The sequence below is a fragment of the Dipodomys ordii genome, unplaced genomic scaffold, assembly GCF_000151885.1.
Source record: "Dipodomys ordii isolate 6190 unplaced genomic scaffold, Dord_2.0 Scaffold14, whole genome shotgun sequence".
Lineage (NCBI taxonomy): Eukaryota > Metazoa > Chordata > Mammalia > Rodentia > Heteromyidae > Dipodomys > Dipodomys ordii.
The window spans coordinates 6,174,010-6,199,861 of NW_012267230.1; the positions used below are offsets into that span (position 1 = coordinate 6,174,010).

General features: G+C 46.7%; 2 protein-coding genes across 3 annotated transcripts in view; both read left to right on the plus strand.

The window, feature by feature from the left end:
- Positions 1–307, plus strand: part of Trim72 (tripartite motif containing 72, E3 ubiquitin protein ligase) — a 6,191-nt gene extending 5,884 nt beyond the window's left edge. The window contains exon 7 of the mRNA XM_013011187.1: positions 2–307. Coding sequence (XP_012866641.1) covers positions 2–307 — 306 coding nt within the window. The remainder of the gene's footprint in view (position 1) is intronic.
- Positions 308–12,694: 12,387 nt separating this feature from the next.
- The window catches only part of Itgam (integrin, alpha M (complement component 3 receptor 3 subunit)), a 28,350-nt gene continuing 15,192 nt past the window's right edge, over positions 12,695–25,852 (plus strand). The window contains exons 1-12 of one of the 2 annotated variants that reach the window (XM_013011633.1): positions 12,695–12,784; positions 15,055–15,160; positions 17,379–17,482; positions 17,734–17,804; positions 18,107–18,224; positions 19,777–19,907; positions 20,605–20,750; positions 21,579–21,732; positions 22,754–22,904; positions 23,495–23,571; positions 24,244–24,373; positions 24,858–25,000. In XM_013011633.1, the coding sequence (XP_012867087.1) occupies positions 12,757–12,784; positions 15,055–15,160; positions 17,379–17,482; positions 17,734–17,804; positions 18,107–18,224; positions 19,777–19,907; positions 20,605–20,750; positions 21,579–21,732; positions 22,754–22,904; positions 23,495–23,571; positions 24,244–24,373; positions 24,858–25,000 (1,359 nt within the window). In that variant the 5' untranslated portion in view covers positions 12,695–12,756. Of the gene's footprint in view, positions 12,785–15,054; positions 15,161–17,378; positions 17,483–17,733; positions 17,805–18,106; positions 18,225–19,776; positions 19,921–20,604; positions 20,751–21,578; positions 21,733–22,753; positions 22,905–23,494; positions 23,572–24,243; positions 24,374–24,857; positions 25,001–25,852 lie in introns of those variants that run through there. The other variant, XM_013011634.1, reaches the window with a different exon arrangement.

A 25,852-nucleotide genomic window follows, 5' to 3' on the forward strand; every position in this document is an offset into this window, starting at 1 on the left:
GCCCTCGCAGGGGCTGTGGCTGCTGGGGCTGCGCGACGGGAAGGTGCTGGAGGCGCACGTGGAGGCCAAGGAGCCGCGCGCGCTGCGCACCGAGGTGCGGCCGGCGCGCGTGGGGCTCTACCTCAGCTTCCCCGACGGCGTCCTCGCCTTCTACGACGCCAGCGACGCCGACGATCTCCAGCCGCTCTTTGCCTTCCGGGAGCGCCTGCCCGGCCCCGTCTACCCCTTCTTCGACGTGTGCTGGCATGACAAAGGGAAAAATGCCCAGCCATTGCTGCTGGTGGGGCCCGAGGGCCAGGAAGCATGACCTGGGTGTGGGGAGGGAGGAAGGGAGGAGGGAGGGCCAGGGAGGGGGGCATGGCCAGGGGTGAAGGTGGTGACCCTGAGGATCCAATCCAATCCGAAGGGATGGCAAAAATAAAGGGAGGGCTGGGAAGGTGGCTCAGTGGTAGAGCGCTTGCCTCGCATGCCTGAGGCCCTGGGTTCAATTCCTCAGCACCACATAAGCAGAAAAAGCCGGGAGTGGCGCTGTGGCTCAAGTGGTAGAGCACTAGCCTTGAGCTGAGGAGCTGAGGGACAGCACCCAGGCCCAGAGTTCAGGCCCCACGGTCGACAAAAACAAATAAAAAGTGAGTCTGAGCATCGGAGGCCGGAGGATTGCAGGAGGAAGCAGAGGATGATGGAGGTTGGGAAGATGGTGGGGGGGGGGCAGGGGAAGGGAGGTGCAGAGGTCTGTAAAATCAGGGGCCCTTTGCTTACTCCTTAAAAGTCTAGGGCAGGGCCTACTGAAGGTGAGCACTTCAGTGATCTTGCAGCAAACTGCCTTTTTGTTTTTTGTTGTCAGTCCTGAGGCTTGAACTCAGGGCCTGTGCGCTGTCCCTGTGCTCTTTTTTTTTTTTTTTTGCTCAGGGCTAGCACTCTACCACTTTGAGCCACAGCTCCACGTCTGGTTATCATCTGGTGCCAAATTGAAAGGAAGAGTCTCATGAACTTTCTTGGGTTGGCTTTGAACTTCCATCCTCAGAGCTCAGCCTCTGAGTAGATAGGATTATAAGCATGAGCCACCAGTGACTGGCTCCTGTCTTTTACTTACAGGCTAGTGAGCCACAGCTTCACTTCTGACTTTTATTTTGGTAATTTATTGGAGATAAGAGTCTCGGGATGTTCCCTTTGGCAGCACATATACTAAAAAACTGGAACAATACAGAGATTAGCATGAGCCCTGTACAGGGACCACAAGCGAATTCATGTAGTGTTCCATTTAAAAAAAAAAAAAGAGGGCTGGGAAGGTGGCTCAGTGGTAGAGTGCTTGCCTTGCATGCATGAGGCCCTGGGTTCGATTCTTCAGCACCACATAAGAAAAAAGAAAAAAGCCAGATGTGGTGCTGTGGCTCAAGTGGTAGAGCGCTAGCCTTGAGCTGAAGAGCTGAGGGACAGTGCCCAGGCCCAGAGTTCAGGCCCCACGACCGGACCCAAAAAAAAAAGAGTCTCATGGACTTTCCTGCTTCTGGCCGGCTTTGAACCTCAATCCTCAGATCTCAACCTCCTGAATAGCTAGGGTTACAGGTGTAAGACACCAGTGCCAGGTTTCTCTTTTATTAAAAGTTTTTTTTTGGGGGTACAGGGATTTGAGGTGAGTGCTTTGCCCTTGCTAGGCTGGCACTCTATCACTTGAGCCACACCTCCCACCCAACTTCCCTGCTTGTTATTTTGGAGATGGAGAAAAATGAACTTTTCTACTGGGCTGAGCCTCGAACCAAGATACTCCAGACCTCAGCCTCCTGAGTAGGTAGAATTATAACCATGAATCACCAGTGTGGATTTAAAAGACTTCTAGGCATTCTCAATCCTCTGGAGCTTTCAAGATTTGGACAGGTGGAGCTGCTTTCTACCCTAACTGGAAGGAATGCCTACCCTTCACTCTCACAGCCTGGCCTGGAGACCCCTAGCAACTGGTCCTTGGGGGGGCTGATGATGAGCCTGAGCAAATCAGGTGACAGGAAGGTCATGGGTGGAGTAAACAAGGCCTAAAGATCTGGCCAGTGAGAGATGATCTGCTTGAATGTGTCTTTCTGTTCGGCTTCCACAGATAAAAGAGAAAATTCATTTCAGAAGTTCTTTCACATTAGCAAATAAAGCAATAAAGAAAAGGCCTTTTTGGTTGTAAAATCTAGCACCACTAATAAAATACTGTTCTAGTCTTGACTCTTTGTGCCTTAAACTAGTCAATAGCCTCTTTATGACCCTAATGACTCAACCTTTGGTTTTGATTCATCTAATCTTTCTTTCCTTTTCCTTTCTTGCTTTTTCTGCTCAAGGTTGCTGATGCTTACCACATTAGCAACACCTCCACTTCTGGCTTTTTGTTATTGTTGTTGTTGATTAATTGGAGATAAGAGTCACTAAGCTCCTTCCTCAGCTCTTGGCTTCCTGAGTACTTGGGATTGTAAGCATTCGCCACTAGCATCCTAGTTTTCTTAAGAACATGTGTTTAGTTTTCAGTGTGTGGTATACTCTGTGTGTGTGTGTGTGTGTGTGTGTGTATGTGTGTGTGTGTGTAACTAGCCATTCAGTGACTCAAAACACTTATCCTGTAAGGTAAAGCCCAGAGTCTTTGGGACTTCATTTGAGCTGGCCACTACCTTGTGTGTTTCTGAAGTCTGGCCCTTCTGAACTCCTGGGGTCCCCTCACTCCCTACATCATGCAGCTGTTTTCTAAGAACCCCTTTTGTTGGGTGCCAGTGGCTAATGCCTGTAATCCTAGCTATTCAGGAGGCTGAGATCTGAGGATTGCAGTTTGAAGCCAGCCCAGGTAGGAACGTCCATGAGACTCTTATCACCAGTTAACCACCAGAAAACAGAAAGTGGCGCTGTGGCTCAATGTGGCCTTGAGCAGAAAAACTCAGGGATGACGCCCAGGCCCTGAGTTCAAGCCCCATTTCCCCCTGCCCCCAAAAAACAAAAAAAAAAAAAAAACCCTCTTGTCCCTCCTGCTCATCCTTCTCTACTGGTCCTTGAAACACCACCATCTCTTCTACTTGACTCTCTCTGGGAGAGCGTCTATTATCACTCTCCACTTTGGACCAGCCAGCCCCTGGCATCTGGGTCCTGTCTGGGGCGGGGAAGGGAAGGGTGTACGAGAGCCAGCGCCTCTCCCTTAGGAAACAGGTCCTCTGAGAAGCAGATGCAAGGGGAGCTTGAATGTGGGGACAGATGCCCATGTGGAAGGAAGGGAGAAGGGCTATGGGGCTGTAATGAAGTCTGACCCAGAGTGAGTGAGAGAAGGAGGAAACAAAGAGCTTGAAGCAGCCAGGACTGCTGTGGGTGACGGCAGCAGCCAAAGCAGCCTATCCTAGGCATGTCTCCTGGGATAAGCCCTCCTTCTCCCTGCTGCTGAGCCAATGGCTGAGCTCAGCCTTCTCTGTAGCCGGTGGCAGGTGCTCTCTTCTAGCAGAAAGCTTTCTTTTTCATTATTTATTTTTAATTTTTAAAAGTGTTATCACAAAGGTGATGTATAGAGGGGTTACAGTTACCTAAGTCAGGCAAGAAATGCATTTCTTTTTTATTTATTTATTTTTTATTGTGAAAATACCGTACAGAGGGGTTATAATTACATGAGCAAGGAAATGAGTACATTTCTTGTCAAGCATTGCTGCCTCCTCCTTTGTTTCCCCTCCCCATCCCTTCCCATCTCCTCCTCCCTCCCCCCTGCACCCACCCCAGAAATACATTTCTTTTTGGACCATGTCACCCCTTCCCTCACCCTCTCCCAGTTTTTTTCCCCTTCTGTCCCCATTTCTTTTCATTTTAATTATGTGATGATGGGCTTTATTGTGGCATTTCCATGTTACATATACATTTATATATATATATATATAATATATTTTGGTAATATTTATACACTCCTCCCTTTTTCTTTGTTTTCTTTTTGGGTCTGGTCTTGGGACCTGAACTCTGGGCCTGGGTGCTGTCCCTCAACTCTTCAGCTCAAGGCTAGCGCTCTACCACTTGAGCCACAGCGCCACTTTCGGCTTTTTTCGTTTTGCGTATGTGGTGCTGAGGAATTGAACCCAGGGCCTCATGCATGCAAGGCAAGCGCTCTACCACTGAGCCACCTTCCCAGCCCCTTTCATCCCCTTTTCTTTGAACAATTTCTAATATGTGCTGTTCTTGAATTTTTTTTTTGTGCCAGCCCTTGGGCTTGAACTCAAGACTGGGGTGCTATCCCTGGGTTACTTTTTATTTATGTATTAATTAATTATATTTTATTTATTTATATTTATTTTATTAATTTGTTGTTCTTGCTCCAGACTAGCACTCTACCACTTGAGAGTTACAGCTCCACTTCTGGCTTTTTGGTGGTTAATTGGGAAATAACAATCTCCCTGGACTCCTGGTTAGGCTGCCTTTGAACCTTAATCATCAGATCTGTACCTCTTAAGCATCTAGGATTACAGGTGTGAGCTACCAGTGTCTTGCTTTTGCTTATCAATTTTTATACATGCATATGATGTATTTTGGTCATATTATTCCCCCTGACACTCCTAAAACTACTAGATTGAAGACATAGCCTACAGAATAGGCGAAATCTTTGCCAGCCATTCATCTGATAACTATAAAGAAAGGGTTAAAAAAATTAACTGTGGGCTGGGAAGGTGGCTCAGTGGTATAGTGCTTGCCTTGCATGCATGAGGCCCTGGGTCTGATTCCTCAGCATCACATAAGCAGAAAAAGTTGGAAGTGGCACTGTAGCTCAAGTGGTAGAGTGCTAGCCTTGAGCTGAAGAGCTGAGGGACAGCGCCCAGGCCCAGAATCCAGGCCCCACAACCAACCAAAAAAAAAAAAAAATTAAATGCACAGAAACCAAATAATCCAATTACTAAATGAGACAAATGAATTGAATAGGCAGTTTTCAAAAGAAGAAGTACAAATGGCCAATAAATACATGAAGAAATGTTTAATGTCCTCAACTATAAATGAAATGCAAATAAAAATGATATTGAGATTCCATCTCATTTGAGCCTGACGCTTGAGCTCAGACTTGCTTGGCTTTACCGAGTTTACTTGAGGCCACACCTCTAGTCTGGCACTTTTCTGGTTAATTGGAGATGGAGTCTTGAGGACTTTTCTGCTGGGCTGGCTTCAAACACTTGCTCCTGTAGGTCTCAGCCTCCTGAGTAGCTGCGATTACAGGCAAGAGGCACTGGTGCTGGGCTCATACTAATCTTGATGTCCATCAGCTAGAAAGCAAATAGCAACACACTCTGGTGAAGATCAGGGAAAAATGAATCCTCATACTCAATTAGTGGGAATATAAGGAGTCAAAGAGTGAGCCACCTAAAATTAAGATTTGGTAGAAAAGCCAGTGGTTCAAAGTCTCAGTGTACTATCCTTCATCTCTATCCCTAGATGAGCCTTTTCCTCCTCCTCCTCCCCCTCCCCTTCCACTGTGGGCCCTGGGCACTGTATCTGATCTCTTTGTGCTCAAGGCTAGCATTCTACCACTTGAGCCACAGTTCCACTTCTGGCTTTTTTGGTTATTAACTGCAGATAAGTGTCTCATGGACTTTTCTACCTGGGCTAGTTTCGAACTGCAATCCTTGATTTTTTTTTTTTTTTTGGTTGCTTAGTAACGTTATCACTGCCAGCATTTACTGTCTAAATCTCTCGGCCACGTGTCTGAACCTGCCTTCAATGTGCCCATCAGGTGTTCCACACATTCTCATCGCCTGTGTTTCTGTGGACGCTGCCCCAGGGCCGTTCCCTCTCTCTGCTTACTCTTTAAACCACAGCATGGTCTCCACCTGCCTGTTTCAAGTTCTTTTCTGTGTCACCACACACTGTGAACATGTCTCTGTTCTCATTTTAATGTCTAGCTGCCTTTAACCTGGCTGACCTCTGACTTCCTGCTCATTTCCAGAAGCAGATCTTGAAACAGGATGCAAGTACAAAGCAGTTTATTTATTTTGGAGGTTCAGGAGTTTAGCAACCATGGTGGAAAAGGGCACTAGAAAGCAGTCAATAAAGCTGGGTGTTGGTGATTCATGCCTCTAATCCTAGCAACTCAAGAGGCTGAGATCTGAGGATTGTGGTTCAAAGCCAGCCTGGGCAGAAAATGTTGTGGGACTCTTATCTCCAATTAACTAGCAAGAAGCTACAAATGGAGGTGTGGCTCAAGTGGTAGGGCACCAACCCTGAGTTGAAAAGCTAAGGGACACTGCCCAGGCCTTGAGTTCAAGCCCCAGTACCAGTGTGTGTTTGGGGTGGGGGAGGGGAAGCAGCGAGTAAACATGGTCAATGGGGAGCACAATACATACCCCAGCTAAGATATGTGAGAATATTATTATTATTATTTCTGGTAGTGGAATTTGAAGTCAAGGCTTTAAGTTTGCTTAGGTGGCTGGTGCTCTACCACATGAGCCAAGCTTCCAGTCTTATTCACCAGTAGAAGGTAGAGCTTGAGAGCTGCTTTCATGGTGGACTGGGGAGGGCATTAATTCTTAGATATGGTTGATTTGATTGGGTACTGCAGCTGTCTAGAAGTTGACTGACAGGGTCTGAGGGGTGGGACCTGAGGCATAGAGGACAGGGTGCTGTTTATGGCATTCCCAGAGAGAAGATGAAGCTCATGAGGGCTTTGTCTCCTACTAGAACCTCAGTGTCTGGCACCTAGTAGTTGCTTCATGTACAAGGTTTAGGACCTTGGCTTAAATAGTAGAACACCTTTTGAGTGAGCCTGAGGCCTTGGGTTTAAACCACAGTACTTTTTCCCTCATATCATTTTGATGAATAAATGACTGAGTAAAGAATTCATTAAGTGATTTATAAAGATCCTAAATGAACCGTGGTAGATTCTGGGAATCTATTTGTTGGGTAAATGAACTTCATTTCCATGAAGAAAAAGGGAAGTGTGAAGAAACTTGGCCATTCTCTTTGTGACATTTAAGTGACCTGAGTAAATTTTTTTCTTTTTTTGCTAGTACTAGGCCTTGAACTCAGGGCTTGGGTGCTATCTCAAGGCTGGCACTCTACCACTTGAATCACAGCTCCATTTCTGGCTTTTTGGTGATTAATAGGAGCTATAAGTCTTAATGGCCTTTCCTTCTTTAGCTGGCTTTGAACCGAGATCCTCAGATCTCAGCCTCCTGAGTAGCGAGGATTGCAGGTGTGAGCCATTGGCGCCCGGCTCTTTGAGTGTTCAGTAAGATAAGATCGTTGAGCTTCTGAATTATCTAGTTTTTGAGTCTCATTCTAGTCTTGTTTACCAGACTACCATGTTATTGTAACCCCTCTGTACGGTATTTTCACAATAACAAAATATACATAGTCTTTCTGGGGGTGGGCATGAACCACTGGCACCTGGTCCTTTTTTTCTGAGAGAGAAGATTAGTGATCTTCCTACCTCTACCTCTTGATTGCTGAGGTTACAGGTGTGCCTCACCACACTGGGCTAACGTTACTTATTAGTCGTGTTGTTCAGAATAACCAGTTAATTTCTGCATCTATCAATGAATCAGAATTTGTCCACTCTTTTGAAATGTTTCTAAAAACTCTCCGGCTCCCTCTTATTTTCCTCACTGGACGTCATTCTAACCCTCTTCTCAAACTCCATTTTGGTTTTAGACTCACTTTGAGACCTTCTTTTTCTCCACTCCCAAATAATTTCTATTATTCAGATTCTGGAACAAGATCCCCAACTGCGACTCTCCCCCCCCCCCCCAGCTGTGGGCTCCTCTTAGGCCACACTTCCTCTGGCTCCGGGTGAGCCGGATGTGAGTGAAACCAGACCTTCTTCTTTTTAGATGCCGTCAAGATCCAGTTTCTCCTCCTCCCCTGCTGCGCTCAGCTTCAGGCCATGTTATTACTCTGCTCTCAACTGTACTTTTATTTTTCTGTGGTACTGTGGTTGGGATAACTGAGGGACAAGCACTCACCTAACAAGCACTCTACCACTCGAGCCATGCCTCCATCCTTTTTTGCTTTAGCATTTGTGTTTTGACAGTGTCTTGTGTTTTGTGCCCAGGCCGGGCTGGATTGTGATGCTCCTATTTATGCCTCTCTTATAGCTGGGATTCCAAATGTGACCTATCATGCCCATCTTATTGGTAGAGATGGGGGTGTTACTTTTTGCCCATCTGGCCTCAAACTTCCATCCTCCTGATCAGTCACCTCCTGAGTCACTGGGGATTATAGGCATGAGCCACCGTGCTTCACACACACACACACACACACACACACACACACACACACACATGTATTTTGGTCATAGGGATTGAACTAAGGGCCTGGATGTTGTCCCTGATCTCTTTTGCTAAAGGCTAGAGCTCTACTACTTTGAGCCACAGTGCCACTTCCAGTTTTCTGGTGATAAGAGTCTCATGGCCTTTCCTGCTTGGGCTGGCTTCCAATTGCAATCCTCAGATTCTAACCTCCTGAGTAGTTAGGATTATAGGTGTGCCTAGTGCTCTCTCTCTCTCTCTCTCTCTCTCTCTCTATATATATATATATAATCATCCTGTCTCTGCCTCCTCAATGCTGGGATTATAGAGGCGTAATATTGGCTTGTCTTTTCCCTTCTCTTCCCTTCCCTTCTCTTCTCTTCCATTCTTTCCCCTTCCCTTCTCTTATTTTCCTTTCCCTTCTTTTTTCTTCTCTTTTCACTTTCTCTTTACCTCTCATTTGCACATCAGACAGTCTTGCCCAGAGCTGAAGTTTCACTTATGTATTTATTCAACCCACATTAGCTGAGCTTTTTTTTTTTACAGTCCTGGAATTTGAACTCAGGACCTTATGCTTACTAGACTGTACTATATCACTTGAGCTACACCTAAAAACAAATGAACAGGTAAAGCACTAAAATTTCTTAATGGAATGTGTTATACCCATTAAAATGGAATTCTGGCTGTAGTAGAGCTAATGAGGCATACTTAGGCTAAATGCTATATAGCAAAACTATGATGTACAATTAAAGCTATCCCAACTTGGCAAGTCTGTAAACCACATCTGTGCAGGAATGAAGCCTGGGGTTGGTGCCAGGAGCTGGTCTATTGTGGTGGTGATGCTGTGTGTATTGTTTCCACTTTCCATAATATTATCATAGCCAAGACAACAGGAAAAAGAATAGAACTATAGTGATTTCTTAGGCCTGGCTCAACCTATCTTAGGGGCTCTGTCTGCAGGAACAACTTGTCGTGGGCTGGGGCAACACTGGTGCTTGTGTGTGTGTGTGTGTGTGTGCACACGCGCGCGCACATGCATGCATATGCACGCATGCACCCATGCATGCCAATATTCAAGCTTGAACTCAGGGCCTTGTGATCTTGGTTGGCTTTTTTTTTTTCCTCAAGGCTAATGCTCTATCACTTGAGTCACACTTGAGTCCACTTCTGGCTTCTTGTTGGTTAATTCAAGATAAGAATCTTCTGGATTTGTCTGCTGAAGCTGGCTTTGAACCACAATCCTCAGATCCTAGCCTCCTGAGAATCTAGGATTATAGTTCTGAGCCATTGTTGCCTGGATGAATCTTTTGCTCTTAACATTGTGTCCATCCTGTTTACCCCTAGAAGCAAAAAAGGAAAAAAAATACACACAAAGTTTTGTGATTCTTATTCTCCACCCAGGTCATTTTCTCCTGTCGAAAGGAATCCCCCCACCCCACCCCAAAACCCTGCAACCTCTGTTCAGGTCAGGCCCAAAGCTATTCTGCCTTTTTTTTTTTTTTCTGTCCCTGGTCATGTCTATAATTTTTTTTTTCTCAAGGCTAGCTCTCTTTCACTTGAGCCACAGCTATACTTCTGGCTTTTGTGTGAGTGTGTGAGGGAGGAAGTGATTAACTAGAGATAAGAGTCTCCTGGATGTTCCTGTGTGGGCTGGCTTTGAACCTTGATCCTCAGATCTCAGCTTCCTGAGTGGCTAAGATTACAGGCATGATGCTCCAGTAAGAGCTCTGACAAGACAGTGGCCCTTCCCAAACAAGGTATGCAGAGCAAACACAGCCTGGTCCCAGCCCCTCTTGTAGAATGCTTCTTTCTCAGCATCATGACTTACAGGACAGGAGCAAGAACAAACGAGAAGATGGTGGTGGTTCTTCCCTAAGTAGCCCTGGTGTCTGCTACCCCATTTTCTGGGACAACTTGTCTGTTTTCTTCCTCTATCATGTCCTTATACTGACCTTGGAAGAAGCCTCTATGGAGAAGAAAATCAGAAGTTCCAGAAACCAGATGCTAGTGGCTCCTAGCTACGCAGGAGGTTGAGATCTAAGGATCTGGGTTTGAAGTCAGCCCGGGCAGACAAATCTGAGAGACTCCTATCTCCAACTACCTAGCAAAAAGCTGAAAGTGGAAGTATGGTTCAAGTGGTAGAGTGCTAGGCTTGAGTGAAAAAGCTAATGAAGGTGTGGAGCCCTGAGTTCAAGTCCCAGGATTGACGTACACACAAGAACAACAAAGCCAACAGGGGCTGATCGGGTTAGAAGATAGAGAGCAACACTCATCCTTCTTATTGCTTCACTTTCTAGAAACCTCTCCTGCCTTTTTCCTTCCCGCATCATGCATCATGGTCTCATATCTTTCTGCAAGCTGTGGCTGAGGTCTGCGATGACTCATTTGTATCCTGCAGCTTCCAGTCTCTGGAGCCCCCTGGCTTGGCCAGCCTGCTTGTCTTTTTGCAGGGCCGCCACTCTTGTTTTGGCTCATGCAGCTGATGCTATCATTCACCAGTTCTTCTGGCTTCTCTTTCACAAGCAGCTGCAGGAACAGGCAGGCTTTGCTTCTGCAAAGATGGGGGGCGGGGAGGATGGTGCAGGCAGAGGAAGATCAACCTCAGGAGGAGGTCAGACCTCTGTCATCACAGCTATAATCCCCTCCCAAGAATCATTACCTCGGTAGCATCAAGACCCCACTGAAGGTCTTCAGGGTGTGTTCCCCTCCCCATTCCCCTCCCTGTTTGTCTGTCACTCACCATCCTGAAAGCACATACTCTGTCATAGACGCTGCTGCTTCCTTCTTTCCTTCCTTCCTTCCTTCCATCCTTCCTTCCTCCATTCTTCCTTCCTCCATTCCACCCTTTCTTCCTTTCTCCTTCTTTCTTCTTATTGTTGGTCATGGGGTTTTGAACTTAGGACCTGGGCTCTGCCCCTGAGCTTTTCTTTTCCTTCAAGACTAGCACTTAACCACTTGGAGCCACAGCTCCACTACCTGCTCAGGTTGGCTTTGAACCTTGATCCTCAGATCTCAGCCTCCTGAGTAGCTAGGATCACAGGCGTGCGCCACTGATGTCAGGCTACATTATCATCATTTCTGAGTCAAACATCATCTTCTTATCTGTTTCATCAGCTCAGCTCTCTGTTGACTGGTTTGGTGAGCAGGCATTCCCTCCACCAAGTACCTCCGTCCTCAGCTAGAGTGGCTGTCTAGTAAGTCTTCTTCATCTTCAGTTTTTGCTAAGGCTGGCTTCGAACTTCATTCCTCAGGTCTCAGAATTCTGAGTAGTTAGGGTTCTAGACATGGGCCACTGGCATCGGGCTCACAAAATTGTCTTTATATAATATGTGTTCAAAAATATAAAATAGGGGCTGGGAAGGTGGCTCAGTGGTAGAGTGCTTGCCTTGCATGCATGAAACCCTGGGTTTGATTGCTCAGCACCACATAAGCAGAAAAAGCCAGAAGTGGTGCTGTGGCTCAAGTGGTAGAGCATTAGCTTTGAGCTGAAGAGCTGAGGGACAGCGCCCAGACCAAGAGTTCAGGCCCCCCACGACTGGAAAAAAATATATTTGTAATAAAAATATTTGTTTCTTAAATCATGTTTATAGAAAACATTTTATATACCATGTTAACAACACTAGCTTTTATAATTGCATATTTATTTACCTTTATTGAGATTTTTTTTTCATATGACTCTGTTACTGTCTAATACCTTTGCATTTCTGTCTGCAGGAGTCTCTATAGCTTTGTGTTTGGTACTGTCCCTTAGTCCCTTGGCTTTTTCTCTGTAGCATTTCTTGAAGGGGAGGTCTAGTGGAGATGAATTCCCTTGGCTTTTTGTTTATCCAAGATTGCATGACTTTTTTTTCTTTTTACTTTGTTTTGGCTAGCAATTGGCCTTGAACTCAGGGCCTCATGCTTGCTAGACAAATATTCTACTACTTAAGCTATTTTCCAGCGCATTTTTAGTTTACTTATTTGGATTTATTTAGCTAGTTTTCTTGTAGGGTCTCATGCTTTTGCCCAGAGTAGGTCTTAGACCATAATTCTCCTACCTCCACCTCTGAGTAGATGTCCAGCTCTTGAGACCTTACTTATTTTATTTTATTATTTTTTTTAAAGCAAAACACTTAGAAAGCACCAGAACTCTTTGCATAGGAGCTGCCCAGAACAGCTCTGACTGGAGGATATTCCTGGGTCTGTAAGTGGAGTTGGAGAAATGTTGCAGAGTCTTTTTGAGAAGACCCAGAGTCCTAAGGGCATTTTGCTGGCTTTTCTTAATACTTTGGCCAACCCTAGGAACAAGTGAGTCACAAATGATAGAGTGCATGATCTTTCAGATGGTGAGTGACCTTGGTGGCGTTTGAGCCGGAGAGCACTGAGTGCAGTCTCCAGAGAAGGGCTGAGTCAAGTGCTCAATGGGCCTCCGCCCTCCACCTCTTCCTTGAACTACTTCTCGTTTTCTGCCCTTCCAGACTTGAATGGCTTCTATGAAGGGGTTCAGTGGTGCCTGCCACCCAAGTTCTTTTCTCTCAGGTTCTTGCTGCTTTTAGCCATGACTTGGAGAGTCCTCTTGTTGACAGGTACCTAGGGAATTGGGGGACCTCAGTGTGTGTGTGTGTGTGTGTGTAAATTTTGGGGTCTGTGAATGGAGGAAAAATAGAAGCAGATGATACAGGAGTTGGATGGGGAGAGGCAAAAGGGATGGGGAGGATGGAAGATTCAAGAAGAAGGAGAAAGTCGAGGCTGGTGAAGATGGGATGCACTGGGAAGCTTGGATGAATGACTTTATTCGCGAACTCTGCAAGGCTGTTTGGTACCCTTCGCTTCATAGATCAGAAAACAGAGGCTCAGAGAGATGAAAGGACATGCCCAGTAGTGCACAGCAAATTTATACTCTCAAGATTCCTCAGGGATCCTACTTTACTACTTTGTTTTTGTGCCAGTAAGGCTTGAAATCAGGGCCTGGGGGCAATCCCTGAGCTTTTGTGCTCAAGGCTAGTGCTCTATCACTTTGAACCACAGTGCCATTTCTGCCTTGTTGGTGGTTAATTGGAGAGAAGAGTCTCATGGACTTTTCTGCTTGGGGCTGGCTTTGAACTGTGATCCTCAGATCTCAGCCTCCTGAGCAGATACCATTACAGGCATGAACCATCAATGCCTGGCATTTATTTATTTATTTATTGCCAGTCATGGGCTGGAACTCTGGGATTGGGCACTGTCCCTGAGCTCTTTTGCTGATGGCTAGCACTCTACCACTTGAGCCACAGCATCACTTCTGAAAATTTTTTTTTTTGTGATTAGTTGGAGATAAGGGTCTTAGAGACTTTCTTGCCCAGGTTGGCTTTGAACCATAATCCTCAGATCTCAGCCTCCTGAGTAGCTAGGTTTACTGGCATGAGACACTAGAATCTGGATTTTTTTTTTTCAGTCTTGGGGCTTGAACTCTGGGCCTAGGCACTGTCCCTGAGCTCTTCAGCTCAAGGTTAGTGCTCTACCACTTGAGCCACAGCACTACTTCTGGTTTTCTAATGGTTAATTGGAGATAAGAGTCTCACAGACTTTCCTGCCCAGGCTGGCTTTGAACCCTGATCCTCAGATCTCAGCCTCCTGAGTAGGTAGGATTACAGGTGTGAGCCACCAGCACCTGGCTGCCTGTTTAAAATTTAATTTTACTTTATTAGCCTTCTGAGTAGCTAGGATGACAGGTGTGAGCCATTGGTGCCTGATGGTTTGGTTTCCTTTTATGCTTAAGTTGTGTGGAAACCAAGTCAAGAAGGGAAGGAAATGCTTGAGAATTGGGCAGGAAGGAAATGTTCTGAGTCTACAGGAACTTGACTGTTGAGCAAATTGGTGATAGTGATGGTGGGGAAAGAGGCCATTTGTGGGCTCAGTGGGCAGAGTGGAGTTCAGAGGGGGCCTTACTACATCCCATGATGTAGCTCTGGGCCTGTGAGTCAGTTGGTTACAACCTACAAGCCATAGGCTGTAGTTGGACATTTATAAGCAGTCTGATCATAGTGAACACCATTTTGGTACTAGTACTGGGGTTTGAATTCAGGGCCCTCACATTATTCCTTCACTTTTTTATTCAAGGTTGGTGTTCTACCACTTGAGCCATACCTCCACTTCCAGTTTTTTTTTGCTGGATAATTGGAGATAAGAGTCTCACGGACTTCTCTGCCTGGACTGGCTTTGAACTTTGATCCGTAGATCTCAGTTTCCTGAGTAGCTAGGATTACAGGTGTGAGCCAGTAGCATCCAGCCTGTGAACACTAATGTTGAATCCCAGGATAAATGAGGATTCCACTGTATCATTAGTAAATCTGTATTATCAAAATGCTATCCTTGCTGGGTGCCATTGGCTCACACCTGTAATCCTCCTAGATGCTTAAGAGGCTGAGATCTGAGAATCAGAGTTCAAAGTCAGCCAGGGGAGGCAAGTCTATGATACTCTTATCTCCCATCAACTACCAAAGAGCTCAAGTGGAGTTATGGCTCAAGTGGTTGAGTGCCAGCCTTGAGTGGGAAAAAGCACAGTGGTCTGTCCCTGAGTTTAAGTCCCAGTACCATCAAGTTCCTTGATGATCAGTTTATGGACTTGTATTTTATCTTGTTATATAAATACCTATGTAACATATTATGTTTGTCTCTTGGCTTGAAAAGCTTGAAGTATATCCTTTCTGGCTCTCTATAGAAAAAGCGTGAAATCCCTGAGCTGGCCATCAGAGCTGGGCCTGGAGGCAGACACCCTGGATGCCGAGTTTGGGCGAATCGGGGCAGAGGAGGGCTTACTGCCTTCTTGTCTATTCTGCTTCCCTGCTTGGCCCTTACCCACTTCTCCTTCTTCTAGCTGTGGCCTTATGTCGTGGGTTCAACCTGGATGTTGAAAAGCCGATGACTTTTCAAGAGAATGCAAAGGGCTTTGGGCAGACTGTGGTCCAGTTTGAGGGGTCCCGGTAAGAGCTTCTGGAAGAGTCTTGTTTTTCATGTGTGTTCCTAAATGTATATAAAAAGACAAAAAAAAGACAAATTAGTTTTTTGCTTTTCCTGAATATATAGTAATGAGACAGTGTTTTAAATTAAAAAGATGCTGAAGAGTGTATAAAACTAAAAAAAAAAAAAATCCCAGTCATTCATTCTTATCCTAGAAATGACTTTGTTTCAATCCATTGGGGATGTATTCCTTTCTTTTTCTTTCTTTCCTTCCTTCCTTCCTTCTTTCTTTCCTCCTCCTCCTCCTCCTCCTCCTCCTCCTCCTCTTTCTTCTTCTTCACCAGTTCTGGGGCTTGAACTCAGGGCCTGGGCACTGTCCCTGAGCTTCTTTTGCTCAAAGCTAGCACTCTACCACTTGAGCCACAGTACCACTTCCAGCTTTTTCTGTGTAGGTGGTACTAAGGAAAAATCTATCACTCCCTTCGTCCACTTCTTTTCTAAGGAGAGACTCTAGCAAATGGTTTCATGTGGTTTGTTCTAGAGAGATTTTTGTTTTACAACTACACCTAAGTCTCTAATTATGGCCTGCTTGAGAGCTGCTACTTATAATTGTAAATAAATTTTATTTAGTACAACCTTACCTACTTGTCCCTAATAGTTTGTGGCTGACCTTTTTCCTTCTTTCTTTCTTTTGTTTTTTGTCAGTCGTGGGCCTGAACTCTGGGTCTGGGCGCTGTCCCCCAGCTCCTCAGCTCAAGGCTAGCATTCTACCACTTGAGCCACAGTGCCGCTCCTGGCTTTTTCTGCTTATGTGGTGCTGAGGAATTGAACCCAGGGCCTCATGCATGCAAGGCAAGTGCTCTACCACTGAGCCACCTTCCCAGCCCTCTTTCTTCTTCTTCTTCTTTTTTTTTAGGCTGGTCATGGGGCTTGAACTTAGGGCCTGGATACAGTCCCTGAGCTCTTTTGCTCAGGGCTATGTTCTACCACTTGAGCCATAGCTCCATTTCCAGTTTTTGAATGTTTAATTAGAGACTTTTCTGCCCAGGCTGGCTTTGAACCGAGATCCTCAGATCTAAGTCTCCTGAGTAGCTAGGATTACAGGCATGAGCCACTGGTGCTGGCTCCATACCCCCTTCTTCCCTCTCTTTCTCTCTGTCCCTCCCTTCCACCTCCTCTTCTTTCTCTTTTTGATTCACTGCACAGGCTTACCTCAAATAGCCCAAGCTGGCCTTGAATTTGATATATCATGACTCAGCTTCCCCAGTGCTGGCTTTACAGGTGTGTACCACCCTATCCGGCTTATGGCTGCCTCTGAGCTACAATGGCTGGATAGAGTAGTTGTGACAGAGACTGTATGAGTTGCAAAGTGCAAAATGTCTGCCTTTACAGAAGTGTGTACAGAAATGGTATTCCCCCTCCTTTTGTAGTTTAAAAAAGTTTTTATTTATTTGTATTTTTTTTGTCAGTTATGGGGCCTGAACCCTGGTCCTGGGCGCTGTCCCTATACTCTTCAGCTCAAGGCGAGCGCTCTACTGCTTGAGCCACAGCACCACTTCTGGTTTCCTAGTGGTTTATTGGAGATAAGAGTACCATGGTCTTTCCTGCCCAGCCTGGCTTTGAACCATGATCCTCAGATCTCAGCCTCCTGAGTAGCTAGGATTACAAGTGTGAGCCACCAGTGCCTGGCTAAGAAGTTTTTATTTGTTTTGATCAGAAAAAAAGGACAATCTTAATGCCAACTTGTCACCTACTCATAGATTTGAACTTACAAGATTCACAACTCTGCACCTACTTGAAATGGATCTCCCTTCTACACCCTAAGGTTCCATGTTGAAATAAACAATTCCTTACAATAGCAGACATTGTTACTTGGTCATAACAAAACAAGGCCAAAGAAATTTCAACTTGGTAGCCTAGCAAGTACATATATCATTGGAACAAAGTTGCAGGGATTAAAATAAAGAGGGAGGGATCAGCATAAACAACTTCTAGCTGTGTACTCTAAGATCAACTTTTGTGTATGTAAACACAAATGTCAAATGTCAAATGGGGCTGGTGAGAGGAAAGGTCAATGAAGGCCATGGACAGGTACTCGTGGCTCACTCCTGTAATTCTAGCTACTTATTTCCTTTGCTCATCCTAGCTCCATTTCATGGTGATTCCCCCCAGTTTTCCCACTTCTGTCATGGCTACTTTTTCCACACCTTCAGATTTCTCTATTCCCATGTCTCCTTGCAGGGTGCTGGTTGGAGCTCCCCAGGAGATAGGGTCCACCAACCAAACAGGTGGCCTCTACCAGTGTGACGTCAGCACGGGCAGGTGTCAGCCCATCCACCTGCAGGGTGAGCTCCTGCCCCTGCCTGGGAAGACCTGCATAGGAGGGAGGGGACTGTGGTGGGGGAGGAGGGGGGGGTGCTGGCTCCCCAGCCTCTGCTCTGCATGCAGGTCCGGCTCCGCAGACCTCAGGTAGACTTGTCTCCTGATCTGGATGCTCCCTTCCCCTGCCAGGCTCCCTGTCTCCACGTCCAGGTGACCCAGATGGTGCAGCTTCTTCTGTCTCTGAGGGTAATCTTGTGCCTCTCTATCTCCTCAGTGCCTCCAGAGGCTGTGAACATGTCCCTGGGCCTGTCCTTGGCAGCTGCCACCAACCCCACCCAGCTCCTGGTGAGTTGCCCTGAGTCACATGAGGGTCCTGCGGGGAGGAGAGGGGACCTGGGCTACCTGAAATAGAGGAGCATGGAGGTACTGGTAAGAAAAGGACAGGAAGTAAGGCAGCCCCTCACTGGCCCCACCCCCACCACTGTCCCTGTCTCTCATTGGCCTCTCCCCTCACTGGCCCCACCCTTCATCACTGTCCCTGTCCCTCATTGGTCTTTCCCCTCACCAGCCCCGCCTCTCCATGGTCTCATCCCTATCACTGTCCGTGGCCTTCATTGACCTTTCCTCTCACCGCCCCCATCCCTCAGGCCTGTGGTCCCACTGTGCATCAGACCTGCAAGGAGAACACATATGTGAATGGCTTCTGCTTCCTGTTTGGACCCAACTTGCTACAGCAGCCTGAGCGGTTCCCAGAGACCCTTAGAGGTGGGTCTCTTCTGGCAGAGACCAGAGGATGGGGGTCAGGACTGTGCACTTTAAGAGGAGTTCCAGCCAGATGCAGTGACTCACATACCTGCAATCTTACTTATTCTGGAGGCTGAGCTGGGGGAGGATCAGGGTTTGAGGTGGGCCTGAGTAAAAAAGTTCACAAGATCCCTTGTCAACAGAAAAGACTGGGTATGGTGGCAGGTACCTGTCATCCTAGCTACACCGAAAGTATAAATAGGAGGAGTAGGGTCCAGACTAGCTTGAGGAAAAAGGAGACCCTAGTTAAAACAAACAAACAAACAAACAAACAAACTGGAGGCATGTCTCAAGTGGTAGAGTGCCTGGCTAGCAAATATTAGGATGTGAGTCCAACCCATAGTATCATGTCCCCAGCTAAGAGAGAAAGAGGGGGGGTGTGGGCACACCACTCACCTCTGTGAGGCAAGAGAAGACCAGGTTACCTGACTGCCGACTATTATTGTCTTTATAACAAATGCCACCATGGTGTTCTAGATAGCTCAGCCTTTGCAGACCTCTCCAGCTTCCTCTCATTCCTTCTACTTCAGTTTCTACTTTGCACCAGCCCCTCTGGCTGCCTCCGGGAATCTCACCAAGTTGTCTGGCCTCAGGATCTTTGTATTGACGATTACTGATTGCTTTTCCTCATATCTCATCTAATAGCACATTCTAATCTTCTCGCTCAGATATCACCTCTCCAAGAACCCTTTCCGGTGTGGTGCTTCTAATCATCCCACCATCTATTTCCCTACCACATATCCTTCCTTTGTTATCTCCTATCTGTGGGCACATAGTTTCCTTCTTTTTTTTTTTTTCTTTTTGGTTGGTTGTAGGGCTTGAACCCTGGGCCTGGCACTGTCCCACAGCTCTTCAGCTAAAGGCTACTGCTCTACCACTTGAGCCACAGCAGCACTTCTGGTTTTCTGAGTGATTTATTGGAGATAAGTCTCATGGACTTTCCTCCCCAGGCTGGCTTTGCACTGTGATCCTCATATCTCAGCCTCCTGAGTAGCTAGGATTACAGGTGTGAGCCACTGGTGCCTGGCTTTATAGTTTGTTTCTTATCTGTTCTTTGTACATCGCTATATGTCCTTGTGTCTTTGGCCCCTCAACACATTTCCTTAACAGCTTAAACAACAAGCAGTAGATCAAAAATTCAAAGTCAGGAACCTGCTTGTGGCTTTGTCTCTACCTCGGGATTCTCTCAAAAGATCAAAGCCAAGTCTGGTGCCAGTGGCTCATGCCTGAAATTCTAGCTATTCAGGAGGCTGAGATCTGAGGGTTGTGATTTGAAGCCAGCCTGGGGCAGGAAAGTCCATAAGCTTCTTATCTCCAATAAACAACTAATCTGAAGTGGAGCTGTGGCTCAAGGGGTAGTGTGCTAGCCTTGAGTAGAAAAAGCTAAGAGACAGCACCCAGGCTCTGAGTTCAAGCTCCAGTATGGAATCACAAGGAAAAACCAAGCACAAAAAGAAACAAAACGAGTACGAGCCTCCTGCTCATTACTCACACTTCTTGTTCTCTTCTCCAGGATGTCCTCAGCAGGAGAGTGACATTGTCTTCTTGATCGATGGTTCAGGCAGCATCCGGACACATGAGTTTCAGGAGATGAAGGAGTTTGTATCAACTGTGATGAACCAATTCACAGAGTCCAAAACCTTGGTGAGGGCCAAGGGTAGGTCTGGAAATTGTCCACAGGAAGCTGGCAAATACTTGACAACCAGACAACATTCCCTAGCATAGCTTGATAGAGAATTTGTATTTATTTTGTGTCAGTCCTGGTGCTTGAGCACTGTCCTTTAGCTTTTTTTTCAAGGCTGGCTCTCTACTACTTGAACCACAGCTCCTCTTCCAGCTTTTTGGTAATTCATTGGAAATAAGAGTCTCACAAGCTGGACACTGATGGCTCACCCCAGTCATCCTAGCTACTCAGGAGGCTGAGATCTGAGGATTGTGATTCAAAGCCAGCCTGGATAGGAAAGTCCATGAGACTCTTATCTCCACCAGAAAACTGGAAGTAGAGCTGTGGCTCAAAGTGGTAGAGGACTAGCCTTGAGCTAGTCCTGGACAGTGTCCAGGTCCTGAGTTCAAGCACCACGACCAAAAAAAAAGTCTCCTAGACTTTCCTGCTCAGTCTGGCTTTGAACCATGATCCTCAGATCCTCCTGAGTAGCTAAGATTGTAGGTGTGAGCCACTGGTGTGTTGTTGTGTTCTTTCAGCTTAGCTGACAGAGGTCTGGAGTTGAAGTCCACATTGAAGTCAAGGTGCTGTGGAGAAGGATTTTGGAAAGACTCATATACAGTATGCTGGGGAGGAGGGGTGATTTCTCCTGTGTAATGCCAGGTGCTCTGTTCCCAGTTCTCCTTAATGCAGTACTCTGAAGAGTTCTGGACTCATTTCACCTTCAGCGATTTCAAGAGAAACCCGAACCCGAGGTCTCTGATAAACCCAATCAAACAGCTGAGTGGTAGGACGCACACCGCCACAGCAATCCGCAAAGTAGTGTGAGTAAGGAGATGTGGACAGCTGGGTTGTAAACAGTGAGGGCCCGTGAGGATCTTTGCTTTTTGAAGAGGCTAGGGGAAAGACTGTTTCTACTGGAGGGAACAAAGCTTTGAAGGAGGGACTGAGTAGAGCACGCGCATAAAGAAGCAGGTTGATTGTAAAGAGAGGCACTGGGGGGAGGCTGCAAAGATGGGTTGAGTTTGGGCTGGGAGTGCAGGGCCCTGGGTATCAAGCAGGTATCAAGCATGTGTCAGGCACAGCACTGCAAGAAACACACACACACACACACACACACACACACACACACACACACACTAAAAGAATGACAGGAAGCTGTTTAGATGAGGAACCAGTAGAACAGGAGATGGTGAGATGTGGTAAATATGATCAAAACAAAATAAAAGTAATGAAACCTGTTATAATTGTTTGAACGGGGGAAGAGATAGCCAGGTGCTGGTGGCTCCTGCTTATCATCTTAGCCTCTCAGGAGGCTGAGATCTGGGGATTACAGTTTGAAGCCAGCCCAGGCAGGAAAGTCTGTGAGACTCTTATCTCCAGGGAGCCAGCAAAAAGCTGGAAGTGGAGGCATGGCTCAAGAGGTCAAGTGGCAGTCATGAACAAACAAAGCTGATTGAGATGTCCTGAGTTCAAGTCCTGGTACTGGCACAAATAAACGGGGAGGTTGAGGTCTTGTAAGCAAGAGGGACCCTTCTTTTGCACAGAGCCTTGTCTGTGCTCTTGACTCTGCTGACATTCTCTAAGACCGGCAGCATTAGCTGCCTGGCTCTAACCTTGCACTTGACCTTGTCTTCTTCTTTCCCACACAGAACAGAACTCTTCCAGAGCTCCAATGGGGCCCGAGAGAATGCCGTGAAGATCCTAGTTGTTATCACAGATGGAGAAAAGTTTGGTGACCCCTTGGGCTATGAGCAAGTCATCCCTCAAGCTGACAGAGCGGGGATCATTCGCTATGTCATTGGGGTAGGAAATGCTGCTCTTGCCCCGGATTCTTCTAGCTGCATTTTCTACCTGCAGGTAGCACAATTTAACATGTTGTGAAAGGAATGTGAAACCACGCCCCTGCTAGCTACCTCATACACACTTATAATCATGGATCTGTCATTGCAAAAATCATGTGGCTGAAGATGGGTAATTCTAGCCAGGTACAGTGGCTCACACCTGTAATACAGGCTACTCAGGAAACTGAGATTTGAGCCTCAGGGTTAGAAGCCAGCCTGAGCTGACAAATCTGAGAGACTCTTAATCACCTGTTAACCAGCAAAAAAGTCAAAAGTGGGGATGTGGCTCAAGTGGTAGAGCACCAGTTGTGAGCCAATTAAAAAGAAAAGCTGAGCAAGAGGCTTAGGGTTCAAGCCTCAGTATGGGCACAAGAACACACACACACACACACACACACTAAAGAGTAGCAGGGTACAGCAAAGTTTTGGGGAAAGGGTTTGGATACAGGAAGAGCTAAAAGGTTAAGATCAGTTCTGAAAAAGATATCAGCATAGGTACATAGCTTGGCCTGCAAGCAGTACTTTTTTTTTTTTTTGGGTCCGGTAGTGGGGCCTGAACTCTGGGCCTGGGCGCTGTCCCTCAGCTCTTCAGCTCAAGGCTAGCGCTCTACCACTTGTGCCACAGCTCCACTTCTGGCTGTTTTCTTTTTGCTTATGTGGTGCTGAGGAATTGAACCCAGGGCCTCAGGCATGCAAGGCAAGCGCTCTACCACTGAGCCACCTTCCCAGCCCAAGCAGTACTTTTATATACAGCTCCTTCCTCTCTGCAAGTGGATCCAAAGCTGTGCTTTAGCCCCTGGTCACTCCGTGTGCAGTGCACACCCTCTCCAAATGGAGTTGGCAGGAGCGTCCTGGGGGTCTCCCATTGCATTCTTTCATTTAGCAAATCATACTTCAGATTCTTTTCCCTTAGAGTTTGCTTTGCTAGTGGCTACTGCTTTCTTCACCAAGTGTCTGCTTTGCCCTTTGTTCCTTGGTACCAGGTCGGGGATGCCTTCCGCAGTGAGCGGAACAGAGAAGAACTTAACACCATTGCGTCCAAGCCTTCTCAGGATCATGTATTCCGGGTGAATAACTTTCAAGCTCTGAAGACCATTCAGAACCAACTGCAGGAAAAGATCTTTGCCATCGAAGGTGAGCCAGGCATCCATCCTTGTTCCCAGAATAACCAGGAAGACAAATCCTTCCGCTTCTCCCCGCCCCGCAATCACCTGGGTTTCCCTGGTTCTCCTTTGCAAATCTGGATGTTGATACTCAATGCTTATGTGTGGGCTCTAGGATGATAAATAACAGGTCCCATCTCAGCCTCCTTCTCTTGTCTGGCTAGCATTTAAGCATGCAGCCCCTGTCCCCATCGCTTTGTGTTTAATTGAATGCAGAAAGCATTTCTCAGGCTGGGAAGGTGGCTTAGTGATAGAGTGCTTGCCTAGCATGTGTGAAACCCTGGTTCGATGCCTCAGTACCACATACACAGAAAAAGCTGGAAGTGGCACTGTGGCTCAAGTGGTAGAGTGCTAGCCTTGAGCAAGAGAAGCTCAGGGACAGTGCCCAGGCCCTGAGTTCAAGGTCCAGGACTGGCAGAAAAAGAAAGAAAGAGAGAGAGAGAGAGAGAGAGAAAGAGAGAGAGAGAGAGAGAGAGGGAGGGAGGAAAGGAAGAAAGGAAGAAGGAAAGAAAGAAGGAGAGGAAAGAAAAGAAAGAAAGAAAAGCACATTTTTCCTCATAGGTACTCAGACAGGAAGCGCCAGCAGCTCCTTCGAGCACGAGATGTCCCAGGAAGGGTTTAGCGCTGCTGTCACCTCTGTAAGTGGCCTGTCATGAAATTGGGGAGGCGGTTCACAATGAAGAGAGAAGAGGTGCAAAGGTTTGGGGGCTCTCATTGTGGTGGGTTTGTGTGTGTGTGTGTATGTGTGTGTGCTGGTACAGAGCTTGAACTCAGGATCTGAGCACTGTCCCTGAGTTTTTTCACTCAAGGCTGGTACTCTACCACTGGAGCCACACAGCTCCACTTCTGACTGTTTGGTATTTCAGTGGAGAGAAGAGTCTCATGGATTTTCCTTCCTGGGCTGGCTTTGAACTGGGATCCTTGGGTCTCAGCCTCTTGAGTAGCTAGGATTACAGGTTTGCACCACCAGTGCCTGGCTTCTGTGATTTTTTTTTTTTTTTTGGTCAGTCGTGGGGCTTGGACTCTAGGCTTGGGTGCTGTCCCTGCGCTCTTCAGCTCAAGGTGAGTGTTCTACCGCTTGAGCCACAGCACCACTTCTGGTTTTCTAGTGGTTTATTGGAGATGAGTCTCACGGACTTTCCTGCTCAGGCTGACTTTGAATGGTGATCCTCAGATCTCAGCCTCCTGAGTAGCTAGGATTACAGGCCTGAGCCACCTGCACCCAGCTAATTTTTTTTTTTTTGGGGGGGGAGGGAGATACACATTTCTGTGTCTTCTTTTCTATCCCTCCTTTTCTTCTCTTTTCCCAGGATGGTCCCTTGCTGGGTTCTGTGGGGAGCTTTGACTGGTCAGGTGGGGCTTTTCTCCACACATCCAAGGATCAAACCACCTTCATGAATGTAACCAGAGTGAACTCAGACATGAATGATGCATACCTTGGTAAGTGGGAAGAGCAGGGTGCTCTCAGAGTTCAGAGCATGTAACTCAACGAGTGTAGGTACTCTGAATCTTCCACAGGACTTTACACAGCAGTAAAGACAGAAATCCAAATATATCTATATCTGTATTTATATATTTGCTCAAGGCTGGCATTCTACCAGTTGAGCCATACCTCTATTCTGGCTTTTCTGGCAGTTAATTAGAGCTAAGAGCCTCACCTAGACTTTTCTGCTCAGGCTTGGTTCAAAGTGCGATCCTCAGATCTCAGCCTCCTGTGTAGTTAGGATTACAGGCGTGAGCCACCAGTGCCTGGATATAATTTGATTTCATTTCTGCTCACAGAGAGGAATACAGTTCAGGGCTCAGTGACCCCAAGCTACAGGGGCATGGAGGGGCCTCCAGGGTCTTTACATGAGCATGGGCTGGTGGGAGAGGGCAGGGTCTGTGATGGGAAACACTTTGCTTCTTTGGGCTCTGTTTATAGGTTATGCTTCTGCGGTCACCTCGAGGAATAAGGTGCAAAGCATAGTCCTGGGGGCGCCCCGGTACCAGCATATTGGCCTGGTGGTATTGTTCAAGAAGGATTTTAGGGTCTGGGAGCCCAGCATGTCCATCAAGGGCAGCCAGGTAAGTGCAGCGTGCGCAGCTCAGAGATCCTGGATGGATGATGCCAGTCATCTTCTGTGATACAATCTTGTTTATTTATTCATTGTTGCCAGTCCTGGGGCTTGAACTCAAGGCCTGGGCACTGTCCCTGAGCTTCTTTTGCTCAAGGCTAGCACTCTACCACTTGAACCACAGCACCACTTCCAACTTTTTCTGTGTATGTGGTACTGAGGAATCAAACCCTGGGCTTCATGCATGCTAGGCAAGCACTCTACCACTGAGCCACATTTCCAGCCCTCTATGTATCTATGTATGTATGTATGTATGTATGTATCTATCTATCTATCTATCTATTTTATTTTTGTGTGTTGGTCCTGAGGCTTGAACTCACATTCTGGGTACTGTCCTTTCCTGTTCAAGGCTGGTGCTCCACTACTTGAACCACACTTCCACTTCTGGCTTTTCGGTGTTTCATTGGAGATTAAAGTCTCACAATTTTTTTTTCCTGCCTGGACTGCTTTCAAAGCAGGCATATGTGAGGCTCTGGGTTCCATCCTCAGTAAAAACACACATGTGTGCATGCGACCACACATACACACACAGACACAGACACAGACACAATCACTCATCAAGAATCATATAGAAGCCGAGCACCTGTGGCTCACACCTGTAATCCCAGCTACTTAGGAGGCTGAGATCTGAGGATCATGGTTCAAAGCCAGCCTGGGCAGAAAAGTCCGTGAGACTCTTAGCTCCAGTTATTCATTAGAAAATGGGAAGTGTTGCTGTGGCTCAAGCAGTAGAGTGCTTGCCTTGAGCTGAAGAGTGTAGGGACAGCGCCCAGGCCCAGAGTTCAAACCCCACGACCGACAA